This window comes from Eschrichtius robustus, chromosome 11 (genome assembly GCF_028021215.1).
Source record: "Eschrichtius robustus isolate mEscRob2 chromosome 11, mEscRob2.pri, whole genome shotgun sequence".
NCBI classification, from domain to species: domain Eukaryota; kingdom Metazoa; phylum Chordata; class Mammalia; order Artiodactyla; family Eschrichtiidae; genus Eschrichtius; species Eschrichtius robustus.
This window is the reverse complement of record NC_090834.1, coordinates 63,244,578-63,263,688: the sequence shown is the minus strand read 5'-3', so window position 1 is coordinate 63,263,688 and position 19,111 is coordinate 63,244,578. Positions and strand designations below refer to the sequence as shown.

Here is a 19,111-nt window from a genome sequence, read left to right as displayed (position 1 = left end):
AAACATACTGTTACCAAATCCAGCAGTTGTGCTCCTTAATATTTCCCCAAAGGAGCTGAAAACTTATGTCCACACAGAAACCTGCACACAGATGTTTATAGCAACTTTATTCATAATTGCCAAAATTTGGAAGCCACCAAGATGCCTTTCAGTAGGTGAATGGATAAATAAACTGTGGTACATCCAGAGAATGGAATATTATTCAGTACTAAAAAGAAGTGAGCTATCAAGCCATAAAAAGAGATGGAGGAATATTAAATGCATATTACTAAGTGAAAGAAGCCAATGTGAAAAGGCTACATACTATATGATTTCAACTATATGACGTTCTGGAAGAGGCAATACTATGGAGACAGTAAAAAGATCAGTGGTTGCTAGGGATTGGGGGGATGGAGAGATGAATAAGCAGGGCACAGAGAATTCTTAAGTCAGTGAAACTACTCTGTATGATACTCTAATGATGGATATGTGTCCATGAGGACATTGTATGTTTGTCCAAATCCATAGAATGTACATCAATAGTGAACTCTCAGGTAAACTATGGACTTTGGGTGATGGTATGTCAATGTAGGTTCTTCAGTTGGAACAAAGGTACTGCTCTGATGGGAATGTCAGTAATGAGGGAGGCTATGCATATCTGGGAGCAGGGTGCATATGGGAAATCTCTGTGCTTTCCACTCAATTTTGTTGTGAATCTAAAACTGCTGTAAAAAACAAAAAAGTCTATTTTTTAAAAGTGAACAAAGGACAAAGGATCTGAATAAACTTTTCTCCAAAGAAGATATGTGAATGGCTAATAAGCATGTGAAAAGGTGTTCAACATCATTATACATCAGGGAAATTCAAAATCATATTGATCTGCCATTTCACACCCATTAGGATGCTTTTTACCAAAAAGACAATAAGTGTTGTTGAAGATGTGGAGAAATTGGAACTCTCATACACTGCTGGTGGGAATGTAAAATGGTGCAGCTGCTGTGGAAAACAGTTTGGCAGTTCCTCAAAAGGTTAAGCATAGAGTTACATATGACCAGACAGTTCCACTACTAGATACATGCTCAAGAGAAATGAAAGCATGTCTACATGAAAACTTGTAAATGAATGTTCATAACAGCATTATTTGTAATAGCTCAAAACTCTAAAACAACCCAAATGTCCATCAACTGATGGATGGACAAAAGAAAATGTCGTATATCCATACAATACAATATTATTTGGTAATTGAAAGGAATGAACTACAATACCTGCTGCAACACTGAAAACATGCTAAGTGAAAGAAGCCATTCACAAAAGACCACATATTGTATGATCTCGTTTATATGAAATGTCAAGAATAGGCAAATCTATAGATAGAGATCAAAAGTAAATCAGTGGTTCCTTGGGCTGGGGGGAGATTGGAGAGTGATGGCTGACTGGTATGTGGTTTCTTTTTGGGGTGGTAAAAATGTTCTAAATTTAAATAGTGGTGATGGTGGCACAACTCTGAATATACTAAAAGCACTGAATAGTACATTTTAAGTGGGTGAATTTTACGGTATGTGAATTAGATCTCAGTAAAGCTGTTGTTAAAAACAATTCAGGTGTATAGAGGTATATGACTGTAGGACAAATTGTGAATGTGAGTGCTGGGATGCAATAGCAATTTTTTTTTATGATAATCCTTTTATTTTATTTTTTTAACTTTTTATTTTATATTGGAGTATAGGTGATTACCAGTGTTGTATTTCAGGTGTACAGCAAGGTGATTGCAATAGCAATGCTTTTATGTGCATATGAATTACCTAGGTATCTTATTAAATGCAGATTCTGATTCAGGAGGTCTGGGATGGATTCTGAAGCATCTATTTCTTAAGCTCTCAGGGTGCTGATGCTTCTGGGCTGTGGATCATGCTCATCAAGGCAGTAAAGGATTTTTTTTTTTTTTCCAGTGAATGGGGTCAGTCTAAAGAGCCTTTCTGGATCCAGGAGGATTTGTGTAGCATTTTGCATGAAAGCAGAATGTGGTTTGGTGGAAGAGAGGGGCTGAGGGGACAAAGTAACCAGCCTGTGTAATGACTCAGAGACCACAGAGTATCAGTATTTGTGGGCGATAGGAGGCCTGTTTGTGGTATTACACTGGTGGACCATGAGTCTTTCACACCTGAGAAAATATCAGTCAACCGCAGATCATTTTCCATTTTTGTAAAGTTTTCCCTTGCCCTCTGCCTGACATTTTTGGTCTAACTTCTTTCAAATCTGGATCTAGGTAGATTGACATGACTAGAGACCTTGCAACATCCTAGGAGGGGAGTGATTGGTTGGCAAAAAGACATTCTGTGTATGGGTCTTCGGAGTGGGAAATGGGCCCATCAATCAGTAATCTTGCCCTGAGAGCCTACCTAATTAGCTACCTGAGTTCTGGACAGGTCACGTTTGGACTGACTGGCTTCTTGGCCCCAGATGAATAAACTCATTAATGAGGGAGCAAGTAAAGATGTATTTCCAGATGGTACAGGTTAATTATAGGTATAGCTTATAGCTTTCCTTGTTTTTCCACCTGAGCTAGAAGACTGATATGGATGTAATTTTAAAAATCTTTTCGTTCAGCATGCAAATATTAAAGCCAGATCATGTCTTTACTCAGCATTACTCCACTCTGGTGCTCGTACTATTCCACGAAGTGCTAAATGGTCCTCTAAGCACCAGGTCTAGTCTCAGCCTTAGTGCTTGCCCTTCTGAGCTGTTCCCTGAGCTCTGAAAGCATTACTGCCCTGTGCTTCACCAACATTCAGTTCCCTGGCCTCTCTGAGTACTTTTTAAAGTACACTCACTCTCCTAGGAAGAAAGGCAATGAAATCACTTGGTCACTTGGAATATACTTACCCTCACAGCGCCACAATGAAGTCAGAAGACTTATTCTCTATTTTCCAGCGGGAGAAACAAAGGCACAGACAGTAGCATGCTTGACCACTATCTCATGGAGAGGCGTCCCCATGCCTGGTCCGGTTCTCTGGATCTTCCTTGTTTTCTCTTCAATGGACTTACCTTGCTTCTTTGAACATATAGTTGTGTTGTTTTGTTTTGTTTTGACGTGTAGTTTTTTAAACATGATTTTCTGGGTGCCTCCAGAAAATGAATACTTCTTTCTCAGATGCTTATTAGGTATTTTTCAAGTGTTTGTTTACACTCCCACTTATGCATCTCCAGGTGGGGTGCTGGTTTGTCAGCATACTTACTTATTACCCTGTTGGAGGGAATTCTGTTCAAATTCACAAGTACTCACTGAGTGCTTAACATACACTCAGCTCTGCTATTCTCCTTGAAAGACGAAAAAGCAGTGTATTCTCCTCGGCTCTGTGGGATCTTCTAGGATGGGAGCAACATAGACACAAGCAGGACTTGGACTAGGGTGAAGCAAACAAGGCGCTGGGCGCGAACTTGAAGGAGGCGCTCACTCTCAAGGTCATGCAAGTGCAGTGTCAGTACCTGAAAATGTGTGCCTTCTTAAATTTTGAGCTCTAGGTCCCTTGCTTGCACCACCCTGGTCCTGGCCCTGGATTTAAGAAGCAGTTAGGTCACTTGGAAAACATGTCTAAGATAACATAAGATTGTGGTGCTTAATTGTCTGCTCAGGTACCACCCAGCTGGGCCTTTCCATTTCCTGCATCTACTTGTCTCCTCTTGGAGGGGACCTCTGTCCTTCTGGGGAGATGAAGGACTGAGTCAGGTCACATGAATAAATTCTGTGAGGCAGTGTGAAGTAGGACGAGGAGGGTGGTTGACTTCATTACCCTGATTGGCTGGGGGAAGCCTTGGGATATTGTTTCTTCCCTCCCCTCCCCTGCCCTCTGTCTTCCCCTCTCCTTCCCTCTCCTCTCTTTGCCTCTTCTCCCCTCCCCTCTTTTCCTCCTCTACCCTCCTCTTTTCCTTCCCTCCCTCCCTCCCTCCTTCTCTCTCTCTCTTTCTTTCCCTCCCTCCCTCCCTCCCTCTCTCCCTCCCTCCCTCCCTCCCTCTCTCCCTCCCTCCCTCCCTCCCTCTCTCCCTCCCTCCCTCCCCCCCTCCCTCCCTCCCTCCCTCCCTTCCTTCCTTCCTTCCTTCCTTCCTTCCTTCCTTCCTTCCTTCCTTCCTTCCTTCCTTCCTTCCTTCCTTCCTTCCTTCCCTCCCCTGCCCTTCCCTTCCTTTCCTTCCTTCCTCAGCTGGGACATGTAGAAACCAGAAAGCCCTCTCTAAGCAATGGTGGACATTCCCAGTACACACACATAAAGGATGCATGGTAAATATGTACTGATTTTACTCAGTAGTAGTATGGAGTTCTGCCCATTTTACTTCAAACATCCCACTTAAGGTACTTTTCTGAAGTTATCAGAGGAACAGTGGGAAACTGGGTCTTGAACTTCATAAGTACTAAAGGAGTATTTGTTGATTGATTCCTTTGTGTGATTATGAGGGCCTTTCTTCTGTATATCAAGGAGCATTTTCAGCTCAGTTCAGTATAAGAATGTATCAAGTGACTTATGTACTGAGGCTTTGGGTATGCTTCTGTATGGCTACAAGGAAGTAGAAAACTTGAGCTGTGATCTCAAAGAACTTAGTAGTATTCTAGAGCAGTGGTTTTTCAGCTGGGACAATTTTTGTCCCCCAAGGGACATTTGATAATGTCTGTAGACTTTTTTGGTTTTATCTGTGGAGATGCTGCTGGCATCTAGTGGGTAGAGGCTAGGGATGCTGCTAAACATCCTACAGTGTACAGATCCCCACCCCCCCCCGAAAAAAAACAACCCAGAGAATCAGCCAACCCAGAATATCACTAGTGCCAAGGTTTAAGAAATCCTGCTCTAAAAGGATAAGACTAACAAATAGAACTGGAACTTTGAGGTTGGAAGGCCACACTGCTACTTTTTTTTTTTTAACATCTTTATTGGAGTATAATTGTTTTACAATGGTGTGTTAGTTTCTGGTTTATAACAAAGTGAATCAGCTATACATATACATATATCTCCATATCTCTGCCCTCTTGCGTCTCCCTCCCATCCTCCCTATCCCGCCCCTCTAGGTGGTCACAAAGAACTGAGCTGATCTCCCTGTACTAGGCGGCTGCTTCCCACTAGCTATCTGTTTTACATTTGGTAGTGTATATATGTCCATGGCACTCTCTCACTTCTTCCCAGCTTACCCTTCCCCCTCCCCGTGTCCTCAAGTCCATTCTCTACGTCTGCGTCTTTATTCCTGTCCTGCCCCTAGGTTCTTCAGAACCATTTTTGTTTGTTTGTTTTTAGATTCCATATATATTACACTGCTACTTAATAGCAGAGCAAGGACTTGGACTAGGGTGAAGCAAACAAGGCGCTGGGTGCAAACTTAAGCTTAGTTCACCCTAGTCCAATGGGGCCATTTAGAGTCAAATGGTATTATATGACAGAATATTTTATCTAGCTTCATGTCCCACAAATCCTAATTCATACTTTTAGCTCTAGCAGTGTGTGATCCTTGTATGTTGGGCAGGGACAGTTCTAAGACAGTAATGGATTTTTACGGTGGTGTCTTTCTACAGGTTGATATGTCAGACCTCTCTCCAGAGGAGCAATGGAGGTAAGTGTGACAGTGTGGGCCCCTCATGGTGGGAACTATAGATTAATCCTACTAATAGAGTTGTATATCTACCCTTTTTGCTTCCTTTTCTGTGGCAGGCAGTGACCTATGACCAGCAGGACAGGTCATTTGAGATCTTTCCCAGTACTTCGGTCACTCCTGGGTAGCTCCCTCAGTCCTTGGGAGTAAATAGATTATTGCACCAAACCATCCATCTGGGTTTTGAATACTAGTTCTGCCATTTCCTAGCGTTGTGATCTTGGGCAAGTTACTTAATGTCACACTACCTTAGTTTTCCCAATTTGTAAAATGAGGATCATAACAGTTGTTGTGAAGATTAACAACACATTGTGTTGTGAAATTCTTAGAACAGTACCTGGCATGTGGTAAACTTCCAGTAAGTGTTACCTGCTTTAAGGATGATTATCATCATTAACATCATCATTATCCATGAAACAGGGCAGAGAGCTCTGTTTGAGAAAATGGGAGATGTGTCTTCTGATCTCAACTCTGCTACTAACTTGCTATGTAACCAGAGTGAGTCAACAAATATTTTATTGTCATTATTCCTCATTGGTAGAGGAGTTTCAAAAGTGCTTGCCCCACAAACTTTATAAGGTAGCTGACCAGTGAGCTGAAATCAACCAAGTAAAGTCTAATAGTGAGAAAAAAGCACCTCATTTAGATTAAAACTATTGATTATAAAAAATGTAGAATGGCAAAGATATCGACTCATACGACAGGCCCAGCAAGATTTTAGGTGACTTTAAGCTTAATATGCATCAGTTGTGTACCTGAGCTACCAAAATATTCTACAGTTTGAGAAGATGTTCATTGAAAATATACTACCTGCCTTAAGGGAAGTGACAGTGCTACTGTGTTCTGCTTTGCTGAGTCCACATTGATTTTGTTGTAAACACTGCATATGAAGAAGATCTTTAGCTAGATATGTCTAGAAGAAAGCAATCGGGATTAATGGTCTTCACATTATGTTATATGCATCGTGTATAAAGATCTAGAACTGTTAAAAGGGCCCAGGAAAATGATGGTAGAAACAGGATTGGTTTTGTTTTTTTAAATAATATTATGATAAGTATTTGAAGGGGCAGTGTTGGGAAAGAGAGAGTGGATGTGTTCCAGAGTGTAGGATTAGGTCCAAAGGATTGAAGCTGTAGTAAGATAATTTTGTCTCATTATCAGAAACATTGTTAATAATCGTGGTATATTGTGAGGCACAGAGCTTCCTGCTTCTTAAAGCTTTGGAATTTTATTCCTTCATAAGCACATATGAGTTCCTACAATGTGTCAGACACTGCTGGTTCTAGAATAGATTATTTTAAGAGGCATGTATTCTCAGCCAGTGGAGGTATTCAAACAAAGGATTGCAAAAATAATTTTTGCGTTGAGTGGTAACTTGAGCTAGGTGACTTCTGGTTTTTTCTCAGTCCTTTCTTTGATTTGTTGTTGTACACATCCATTCAGTTATATACTGTCTGAGAACAAGAAACTTATATCTTATTACCTTTATAACTCCACACAGTCCTTGGGATTTTAAAATATCCTTTGCCTTTTAGTTTAGCTTATCCTCACAACAACCCTATGAGGGAGGCAGAAAAGATAAGGACTCTTTTTGATGGATGAAGAAATTGAAAAAAAAAAAAAAAAAAAAAAAAAAAGAAATTGTGATGTAGAGATGTAAATTTTCTTGGCTAAGACCACATAGGTTGTGTCTGAACCTAAGTTTCTGACTCCTACCCCTATTATATTTTGTCAGATTCTGTCACCTAGGATAAAGTTTTATGTAAGATGAACCCTTAGGTGCTGTGACTGCCAGGCTGACTGACATTTGGCTGCCCACCAAGTTTCCCCCCTCCTAACATTTTATTATGAAAAATCTCAAATATACAGAAAAGTTGAAAGAATTGTGCAGTGAACACCCTTGTAGCCACCACCTAGATTCTACAACTAAGTTTTTGCTATATTTTATGATTTATCTATCCATAATGCATCCCACTGGGTTCTTCTTGCTTAGTCTCTCATTGCCCTTGGGAATTCCATGAAGATACCATTTATGTTGTCCTTTCCCTTTCTCCCTAATACCCCTGGGTATGGAGAGCTTGCACAAAAGCTCCTGACTACGGGTTACATTTGTATTTAGTTTCCTAATTCCTTCTTTATTCCTCTCCCTTGGCTGTAGGAGTGACTTTTCTTTCCTGTTCTCAGAGGAAGCTTTTTGCCTGTACTGGCCAAGGGAATCACTTGCTGCCAATCCTCAGCACCAGAGAATGCCAGCATTTAAACTCTTAGATTAAATAAGAGTTTCCAGTTGTACTCTCCTTGAGCCCTTGAAGAGTCTATTTACCTGTGGATACTGATAATGAAGTCACTGTTGGAATAGTGTAAAATTGAAGCACTACTGAAGTTCAGATTTTTCAAGCTTTAGTCTTTAGGATCTCTGGTCCTGGCAGAGGTGGGTAGGACAAATAAAGCAAGACTTTAACCCTGGAATTAGCACATATTTGCAGTATTACTCCTTTATTGGTGTCATAAATATCATTGAATAAGAGTATGAGCCTTTATGGCTGTGACCTCTCTGGGTTACTTTCTTCTTCCAGTGACAGGTTGAAATAGGACTGAAATGGAAAGGTATCAGCTGTTTTTAACATTGGGGGCGGGCAGCAGACCACCCACCTTTAACCCCAATACCTAACCTTGGTGACTAGGGCCCATAGAACCCTTGTTCTATCCCAAAATGCCTGTCCTCTAGGGCATGTGTGTTTCTAGCCCCTATTTCGTACAGTACAAGAGTGTGTTCTACGCTACGGACCAGTGAGATATCCCTGGAAAGCACTGCTACTTTACCGCCACACCATCCCTGACCTAGCTCACCCCATCTGTTTGGCTTTCAGGGTCGAGCACGCACGCATGCATGCCAAGCACCGCGGCCACGAAGCCATGCACGCTGAAATGGTCCTCATCCTCATCGCTACCTTGGTGGTGGCCCAGCTGCTCCTGGTACAGTGGAAACAGAGGCACCCCCGCTCCTACAATGTAAGCCACTTTGCTCATTTTTTTGTTTGCCAGTCATCAAGAGACCCTTCTTAAGTATTCTAGGGTCCAGCCTAACCCAGGCCACATGTAGGCAAGGAATAGATAATAATACTAAACTGTATGTGTGAATGGTGAATAGTGTATGTTGGGTGTGTGTTTAAGGGACAGGCGATTCAGATTGTGAAAACTGGGAAAGAACCTGAACGTACTTTCATGGCCAGAAAAGGTAGATCCTTCCTTTTGACATTTTGGGATAGATTCATGAAGGAGCTGTTCATTAGGAACTATTCAAATAGAGGGAGAGATGATCACTTGATTGGGAAGACCAAGCCTCCAATGAATCTTTAGATTAATATTTTGAAAATGCAGTAATAAAGAGGAGGCAATGTAGCAGGTGGTAAGAAGGCAGGGTCAGAGTTAGAGAGACCTAAAAAGGCAGTTATAGAGGAAATAAGGAACAAAAACATATAAAATGTACAGAAAACATACAGCTAAATGGCAGAAGTAAATCCTTCCTTATTAGTAATTACTTTAAATGTAAATGGATTAAATTCTCCTATTAAAAAGCAGAGATTGTTAGATTGATTTAAAAAACCACATTATCCATGTTTATACTGTCTATAAGATACTCACTTTAGATATAAAGAAACAAGAGATAAAAGTAAAAGGATGGGGCTTCGCTGGTGGCGCAGTGGTTAAGAATCTGCCTGCCAATGCAGGGGACATGGGTTCGATCCCTGGTCTGGGAAGATCCCACTAAGCCCATGTGCCCCAACTACTGAGCCTGCGCTCTAGAGCCCGTGAGCCAACTACTGAGCCCGCGAGCCACAACTACTGAAGCCCGCATGCCTAGAGCCCATGCTCCGCAACAAGAGAAGCCACCACAACGAAGAGTAGCCCCGCTCGCTGCAAATAGAGAAAGCCTGCAAACAGCAACAAAGACCCAATGCAACCAAAGATAGATAAATAAATATTAAAAAAAAAAAAAAGTAAAAGGATGGAAAAAGATATTTAATGCAAATGATAACCAAGAAAGAGCTGGTGGCTCTTAAATGTCAGACAAAATAGCCTTTAAATCAAAAAAGGTTACAAGAGATAAAGAAGGACATTACATATTGATAAAAGGTTCACTACAGCCAGAAGATATAACAGTTATAAACATATATGTACCTAACAAAGGAACCCCCAAATATGTGAAGCAAAAATTGACAAAATTGAAGGAAGAAACAGATGGTTCTACAATAATAGTTGGAGAGTTCAGTACCCCACTTTCAATAATGGATAGAATAACCAGGTAGATCAACAGGTAAAAGAGGACTTGAACAACATTATAAACCAATTAGACGTAACAGACATATACAGCATACTCCACCCAACAACAGCAGAATACATGTTCTTCTCAAGTGTACATGGCCCATTCTCCAGGATAGACTATATGTTGGACCACAAAATAAGCTTCAGTAAATTAAAAAACATTGAAATCATAGATGCAACTACTCTGGCTTAGGACACGGCAGGTAGTATACTGGATTCTTTTACAACTATTATCTTAGAAGTATTTAACCTTTTCAAGTATAACCCTTTTTTAACATAAAAAACTTGGCAAACATCCATGTGATAATAGTTGTACTTTGAAAGAATACATAAACACATATAGTAGTAACAATAGCTAACATTTATTGAATTTTTACTATGCCAGTCACTGTTCTAAGCACTTTACATATATAACTCATTTAATCCTCACAGTAACCCAATAAATACTGTTTTCTCCAATTACAGATGAGGAACTGAGGCAGAAAGGCTAAGTAACTTGCTCCACTGGTAAAATCATTATTTGAACCAAGACAATTTTACTCCAGGGCTTTTAGTCTTAATCCCTAAATGATTCTTTTTCTCTAGTATGTGCTTCTTCAGACCTCTTGTAATAGGGCCAAAGATGCCCAGAGGTCTGTAGCCCACAGGATGGGAACTGCTACACTATCTCATTTAACCCTCCTAATAGCCCATGAGGTAAGTACTATGAACAAACTGAGGCCCAGAGAGTTCAGGCATGAAGGGGATACTAATAGAGCCAGGATTTGAACCCAAGTCTTCTGTTTCATATTTCATAATTTCTACTATACCATATGGTGCTTCTGGAAAGGATTTTCCATCAAGGGAACCAAGGGATAATATGGAGCATAGGCAGAAGAGAGACTAATCTTTGCCCTTGAGCTGGCACTTGTTCCAGACATTACTGGCCTACAGCCACCTCATGTGTTGTCATGCACCGCAAGTAGAGACATCTGTACCTTCAGGTCATAGTGCATGGAATGACCACATGGCACCAAGGCTTTTTGAACTAGGCACCATCCAGCAGGCTGAGCCATCTGGGGTGGGGCTTCATATCTGGACCCTGCTCGTGCTTCACCCTGCCATCTGAGATAAGTCACTTGTTTTTCAGTGTATGCTTATAGTACCTGTTCTATAAAATGGGGATTTATCAGGATGGTTTAATTGAGCATGGAAAATACAAAAAATCATAAACCAAATGTAGAGAGCCCCCTTGGAATTTCTGTGCTTGAATTTAGAAGTAATTATATGTTGTTGGCTAATCTGCAGAGATTTCTGAAAACCTCTTAAGAAGTGAGGATGCATAATGTACTGCAGTGGTTTTCAGTATGTACTTTTTAAAAAGGCTGTGGAGTCCTTTCTTCAAACAGTATCTTAAGGAAAAACCCAGTGTAGAAAATAAGAGGATGCTCTTCTTGGGCTGGTAACCCTGACCCCTCCGCTTTCTCAGGAACATCTATAGGACACATCAGAGTGTTAGAAAACCACTGATGTGTCATTCATTCATTAATCTTTAATAGGAATGTGATTGTGACTTAATGAGGCCAGTTGTTGTAAGGAACGCACACAGTCGTCTCATTACTTTATTGCCACACCCTGTAAACATTATGCTGAACTACATTGGTGAGAGGACATGCTAACATTATAGCATATCTTACACTGAGAAACTTAAACTCATATCTTTACAAAATTGGAAGAAGAAATCTGTAGTGTCCTGCTTTATGCTGCTCTTATACAATAATGATCTATATTGCTTTTGTTAAAACTTTTATTAACTTGGGTACAATGAATGTTTTTACTGCTTTGATTAAAGTACTAACTTTGGAGGAAGAAAAATTGCCCAAGATGCCTGTACCTAATGGCATCTCCTGTCCTTTTTCAAGCTTATCAGAGTTGGAGCTGTTTGCCTTGCAGCAGTAAATACAGTGGAGTTAGACCATCTGGCTTGATTAGCCAGCTCTCATGCTTCCTGGCTATATGACTTTATACCTCTCTGAGCCTCAGTTCTTCTTATCTCTAAATTGGGGTGATAATATCTATCTCCTGTTGTGAAGATTATATAAAATTGCATGACAAAGTGTTTTGTAAACTCTAAAGCTAACGTTAGTGACTTTGTTGCTCCTACTCCTAAGAGAAAAGTCTCAAGACATAAAAATATCTTCAGGTACTATTTTATGTGGAAGTGGAATAGATTTTATTTTTATTGAGGACAATTTCACATAACAAGATTCACAGTTTTAACTGTTTTAAAGTGTATAATTCACTGGCTTTTAGCACATCCACGTTGTTGTGCAACCATGGCCACTATTTAGTTCTAGAATGTTTTTGTTATGCCAAAGGAAACCCCATACCCATTAAGCAATCACTTCCCATTTCCCCCTCCCAGCACACCCTGGCAACCACTAATCTGCTTTCTATGTATTTGCCTATTCTGTATATTCATATAAATAGAATCATATAATATGTGGCCTTTTGTGCTTGGCTTCTTTCACTTAGCATAACGTTTCCAAAGTTCTTTCATATTGTAGTATCTACCAGTATTTCATTCCTTTTATGGTTGTATAATATTCCATTGTGTGGATATGCTACATTTTGTTTATCCATTCATTAGTTGATGGACACTTGAGTTGTTTCCACCTTTGGGCTGTTTTGTTTTGTTTTGTTTTTTACTTATTAATTAATTTTATTTATTTTTGGCTGCGTTGGGTCTTCGTTGCTACGCGCGGGCTTTCTCTAGTTGCGGTGAGCGAGGGCTACTCTTCGTTGCGGTGTACAGGCTTCTCATTGCAGTGGCTTCTCTCGTTGCAGAGCACAGGCTCCAGGGCGCGTGGGCTTCAGTAGTTGTGGCACATGGGCTCAGTAGTTGTGGCTCGCGGGCCCTAGAGCGCAGGCTCAGTAGTTGTGGCGCACGGGCTTAGTTGCTCCGCGGCATGTGGGATCTTCCCGGACCAGGGATAGAACCCGTGTCCCCTGCATTGGCAGGTGGATTCTTAACCACTGTGCCACCAGGGAAGCCCTGGGCTATTTTGAATGGTGTTGCTATGAACATTCATTGTAAGTTTTTATTTGAGCACCTACTTTCAGTTCTTGGGTGTATCCCGGAGTGGATTTGCTGAGTCATATGTAACTCTGTGTTTAACTTTTTTGAGGAACTGCCAAATGGTTTTCTGTAGCAGCTGCAGGATTTTACATTCTAACTCACAATATACTGGGTTCCAATTTCTCCACATTCTCACCAACACTTGTTATTTTTCTTTTTCTTTTCCTTCCTTCCTTCCTTCCTTCCTTCCTTTTTTTTTTTTTTTGTATGGTAGCCACCCTAGTGGGCATAAAAGTGGGATTTCATTGTGGTTTGATTTGTATTTCCCTAATGGTGTTGAGCATCTTTTGATGTTTTGAGGGTTTTTTTGTCGTTGGTGGTTTGTTGTTGTTGTTGTTGTTGTTGTTTGTTTTTGGCCACACTGCAGCATGTGGGATCTTAGCTCCCTGACCAGGGATTGAACCTATACCCCCTGCAGTGGAACCACGGAGTCTTACCACTGGACTGTCAGGAAGTCCTCTTTTGATGTTTTTATTGGCTATGTGTATATCTTTTTTGGAGAAATGTCTATTCAAGTTCTTTACCCATTTTTTAATTGGATTTTTGTCTTTTTTTTGAATGTTCTGTGCAGCTTTCAGGATCTTAGTTCCCTGACTAGGGATTGAACCTGGGCCACGACAGTGAAAGTGCCAAATCCTAACCACTGGATCACCAGGGAACTCCCAGATTTTTGACTTTTTGTTGTTGAATTGTAGAAGTTCTTTATATAGTCTGGATACTACACCATCATTAGATAATGATTTACGAATATTTTCTCCCATTCTGTGGGTTGCCTTTTCACTTTCTTGATAGTATCCTTTCATGCATAAACATTTTTAAGTTTGATGAATCCAATTTTTTTTGAATATATTTGACATATAACGTGTAAATTTAAGGTGTGTAACGTTAATTTGCTACATTTATATATTATAGCATGATTGCCATTGTAGTGATATTTAGCACCTCTATCACATTACATAATTATTCTTTCTTTTTAGTGTGGTTGGAATAACTAAGTTCTAGTCTTTTAGCAAGTTTGATCATTAAAGTTCAATATCATTGTCCATATTCATTATTCTGTGCATTAGATCTCTATGGCTTATTTACTACTATGGCTTATTTACTACTAGTTGCAAGTTTGTACCCTTAAACCTATTTTTTTCTTTTGTTGCTTATGCTTTTAATGTCATGTCTAAGAATCCACTGAAGAATCCAAGATTATTAAGATTTACCCCTGTGTTTTCTTTGAAGAGTTTTATACTTTTAGCTCTTAGGATTTAGGTCTTTGATCCATTTTGAGTTAATTTTTTGTAAGTGGTGTGAGATAAGGATCTAACTTTATTTTTTTGCGTGTGGATATCCAGTTGTCCTAGCACCATTTATTGAAGAGACTTCTTCCTCCATTTAATGGTCTTTTTAGCACTTTTGTCAAAAATCAATTGACCATAGATGTATGCACTTATTTTTGTACTTTCAGTTATATTCCATTGAACTATAGATCTATACTAATGCCAATATCACACTTTTGATTACCATAGCAATGTAGTAAGTTCTGAAATTAGGAAGCATAAGTCTTCCATACTTGTTCCTTTTCAAGATTGCTTTGGCTATTCTAGATCCCTTGCAATTCCATATTAATTTTAAGATCAGTTTTTCCATTTCTGCAAAAAAAGGCAGTTGTGATTTTGATAAGGATTGCTCTGAATCTGTAGATCATTTGAGGGAGTATTACCATGTTAGCAATATCAATCTTCCCATTCCATGAACTTTCATGAGCATTAATTGTCTTTTCATTTATTTCAGTCTTCTTTAATTTCTTTCATTAATGTTTTGTAGTTTCCAATGTACAAGTCCCATACCTCCTTGGTCAAATTTATTCCTCAGTATTTGATTCTTTTTGATGTTATTGTGAATGGAATTATTTTCTTAATTTCCTTTTTGGATTGTTCATTGTTAATATACAGAAATAAAACTGATTTTTGTGTATTGATTTTGTGTTTTGCAACTTTGCTGAATTTGTTTATTAACCAATAGTTTTTTTGTGTGGATTCTTTAGGATTTAACTTTATATAAGTCATGTCCTCTGTTTTGCTTCTTTTTTTCCGATTGGATGCCTTTTATTTCCTTTTCTTGCATAATTGCTCTGGCTAAAACTTCCGGTACAATGTTAAATAATAGTAGTGAGATTGGGCATCCTTGTCTTTTTCCTGATCTTAGGGGAGAAGTTTTCAGTCTTTAATCTTTAAGTATGTTAGCTGTGGATATTTCATAAATGCCCTTTATCATGTTGAGGAAATTCCCTTCTATTCCTAGTTTCTGTGTTTATCATTGAATGGGTGTTGGATTTCTCAAATGCTTTTTCTACATCAATTGAGGTGATCATGTGGTGCATCCCTGGGATAAATCTCACTTGGTCGCAGTGTGTAATCCTTTTAATATGCTGCTAGATTCGGTTTGCTAGTATTTTGTTGAGGATTTTTGCCTCTGCATTCATAACAGGGATTGGTTTGTACTTTTCTCATCATGTATTTGTCTTGCTTTGGTATCAGGATAATGGGGCCTCATAGATGAGTTAGGAAGTGTTACCTTCTTTTCTGTTTTTTGAGGAATGGAATTTTGGTGTAGTATAAAAAGGCTTGAAGTGGGAGTCACTTGATCTAAGATCTATTTCTAGCATCACTGCTAATTAGCAACGGACCTTGGGCAAATTACTTATTCCCTCTTAGCCTCGCCTCATTCTCATGTTTCATCTTTAAAGTGAGGGTTTAAGACTAGATGATTGCTAATGTCTCTTCAAACTTTAAAATAGTTTTTCATTACTGTTATTCTGTTTAACTCCAAAGGCCCAAATTAAAGCTAAGGAATGAGAGTTTTAAGAATGTAGATTTTGGCTAAGTATTATATAGAAATTTTCAACAGTGAGGGCTGTTCCACAGTGGAATGAACTGTCTTAGAAGGGAATGCTCTTCCCATTACAACTATGTTTTATTAGGGGCTAGACAACCCCGTCAGGGATGTTGTGGAGCAGATTTTTGTGAGTTTTACGGAATGGTTGGCTGGACTTCTTCTAAGTACTCCCTCTAAGCTCTAAAATCTGTATCATCGAATTACCAAGAGAGGCGAAGGCCTGTCTCATTCTTAGAGGACAAAGCTGACCTGTCAAGAGACAGGATGAGGTTTCGTTCTGTTTTTGTTTTGTTTTTGTTCTCATTACAAATGTTATACATGTTTGTTATAAAAAATTCAGAAGTGCCCAGAGAGAATCACTGTTAAACATTTGTTACATTTGCAGATTTTTTTCTATGCATATGTTAATATTTATAAAATTTTAGATATTTATGACATCCATTAGGCTCTGCAACATTTTCCACCTAATATAGGCATACCTCAGAGATACCATGGGTTTGGTTCCAGACCATTGCAATAAAGTGAATATGCAATAAAGTAAGTCACACAAAATTTTTGGTTTCTCAGGGCATATAAATGTTATATTTACACTGTACTGTAGTCTGTTAAGTATGCAGTAGTGTTATGTCTAAAAAAACAATGTACATACCTTAATTTAAAAATACTTTATTGCTGAAAAATGCTATCATCTGAGCCTTCATTGAGTCAATCTTTTTGTTGGTGGAGGGTCTTGCCTAGATGCTGATGGCTGCTGACTGATCAGGCTGGTGGTTGCTGAAGTTTGGAATAGCTGTGGCAATTTCTTAAAATAAGACAACAGTGAAGTTTGTTTCAATCGTCCTTTTACAAATGATTTCTCTGTAGCACCCAGTGCTGTTTGATAGCATTTTGCCCACAGTAGAACTTCTTTCAAAATTGGAGTCAATCCTCTCAAACCCTGCCTTAGCAACTTAAGTTTATGTATTATTCTAAATCCTTTGTTGTCATTTCAACAGTATTCACAGCATCTTTACCAGGAGTAGATTCCATCTCAGGAAACTACTTTCTTTGCTCATGTGTAAGAAGCAGCTCTTAAGCTGTTAAAGTTTTATCATGAGATTGTAGCAATTCAGTCACATATTCAGACTCTACTTCTAATTCTAGTTCTCTTGCTATTTCTACCACTTCTGCAGTTACCTCCACTAAAGTCTTTAACCCCTCAAATTCATCCACAAGGGTTGGAATACATTTCTTCCAAATTCCTGTTCATGTTGCTATTCTGACTTCTTTCCAATGAATTGTAAATGTTCTTAATAGCATCTAGTATGGTGAATCCCTTCCAGAAGGTTTTCAGTTTTCTTTGCCCATATCCAAACAAGGAATCAATATCTGTGGCAGCTGTAGTTTTACAAAATGTATTTCTTAAATAACAGGACTTGAAAGTTGAAGTTACTTCTTGATGCATGGGCTGCAGAATGGATGTTCTGTTAGCTGGCATGAAAACAACATTAATCTCATTGTACATTTCCATCAGAGCTCTTGGTTGATCAGGTGCATTGTCAGTGAGCAGTAATATTTTGAAAGGACTCTTTTTTTTTTTCTGAGCAGTAGGACTCAATAGTGGGCTTAAAATATTCAGTAAACCATGTTGTAAACTGATGGGCTGTCATCCAGGCTTTGTTGTTCCACTTATAGAGCACAGGCAGAGTAGATTTAACATAATTTTTAAGGGCCCTAGGATTTTGGGCATGGTAAATGAGCACTGGCTTCAACTTAAAGTCACCAGGTGCATTATCCCCTAAAGAGAGAGCCAGTTTGTCCTTTGAAGCTTTGAAGCCAGACACTGACTTCTCCTGTCTGTGAAAGTCATAGATGGCATCTGCTTGAAAATCTGTTGTTTAGTGTAGCTACTTTCATTCATCATCTTAGCTAGATCTTCTGGGTAACTTGCTGCAGCTTCTTCATCCTCATTTGTTGCTTCACCTTGCAATTTTATGTTGTGGAGATGGCTTCTTTCCTTAAACCTTATGAACCAACTTCTGCTAGCTTTAAACTTTTCTTCTGCAGCTTCCTCACCTCTCTCAGCCTTCAGAGAATTGCTCTGGATTAGGTTTTGGCTTAAGGGAAAGTTGTGGCTGGTTTGATCTTTTATCTAACCACTGAAACTTTCTTCATATCAGCAGTCAGGCTGTTTTGCTTTCTTATCATTCATGTGTTCACTGGAGTAACACTTTTAATTTCCTTCAAGAACTTTTCCTTTGCATTCACAACATGGGTTAACTGGCGCCTAGCTTTTGGCCTGTCTCAGCTTTCAGCATGCCTACTCACTGAGCTTAATCATTTCTAGCTTTTGATTTAAAATGAGAGATGTGTGACTCTTCCTTTCACTTGAACACTTAGAGGTCATTGTAGGGTTATTAATTGGTCTAATTTCAATATTGTGTGTCACAGGGAATAGGGAAGCCCAGGGAAAGGGAGAGAGATAGGGAATAGCTGGTCAGTGGAGCAGTCAGAACATACACAACGTTTGTTAGGTTTGTTGTCTTATATGGCCTAGTTTGTGGTGCCCCAAAACAATTACAATAGTGACATCAAAGATCACTGATCACCGATCACCATAACAAATATAATAATAATGAAAAAGTTTGAAATATTGTGAGAATTACCAAAATGTGACACAGAGACATGAACTGTTGGAAAAATGGCGCTGATAGACATGTTCAACTCAGGGTTGCCACAAGCCTTCAGTATGTAAAAAACTGCAGTATCTGCAAAGCGCAATAAAGCAAAATATAATAAAACCAGGTATGCCTGTACTGGCTCTCAGATATACAAGCCATATTAGTTTGTATGTCTATCCGTATTAGTATGTGTGCCATCCTTTTAAACTACTAAAGCATAGTATTCTTTTAAATTTTTTTTTTTTAATTTAACTTATGTCTATTAATAGATGTGTTAATTAACAGTTTATCTCAGTTGCAACAATGGTTCAGTAAACTTTTCACATATATAATTTGCATAGCTGGGCCGGCGTTTCTGGAGAATGAATTCCTAGAAATGGAATTGCCTGGTCAAGTGGAATTGCCATTTAATCATTAATGGATCTTGTCAAATTGCCCTTCAAAAAAGTTATAGCAGTTTATAATCCCACCAAGGGATGTTAAACAGTGCTATTACCCAGTGTTAAAGAGAGTA

At 39.1% G+C, this 19,111-nt stretch overlaps 1 protein-coding gene across 2 annotated transcripts in view; it reads left to right on the top strand.

Moving 5' to 3' along the window:
* The window catches only part of RNF121 (ring finger protein 121), an 84,104-nt gene that overhangs the window by 28,624 nt on the left and 36,369 nt on the right, over window positions 1-19,111 (top strand). For both annotated transcript variants that reach the window (XR_011075498.1, XM_068556528.1), the window contains exons 2-3: window positions 5,531-5,568; window positions 8,478-8,619. Coding sequence is in view for 1 of the 2 variants with exons in the window: in XM_068556528.1 (XP_068412629.1) it covers window positions 5,531-5,568; window positions 8,478-8,619 (180 nt within the window). In the remaining variant the exon portion in view is untranslated. The remainder of the gene's footprint in view (window positions 1-5,530; window positions 5,569-8,477; window positions 8,620-19,111) is intronic.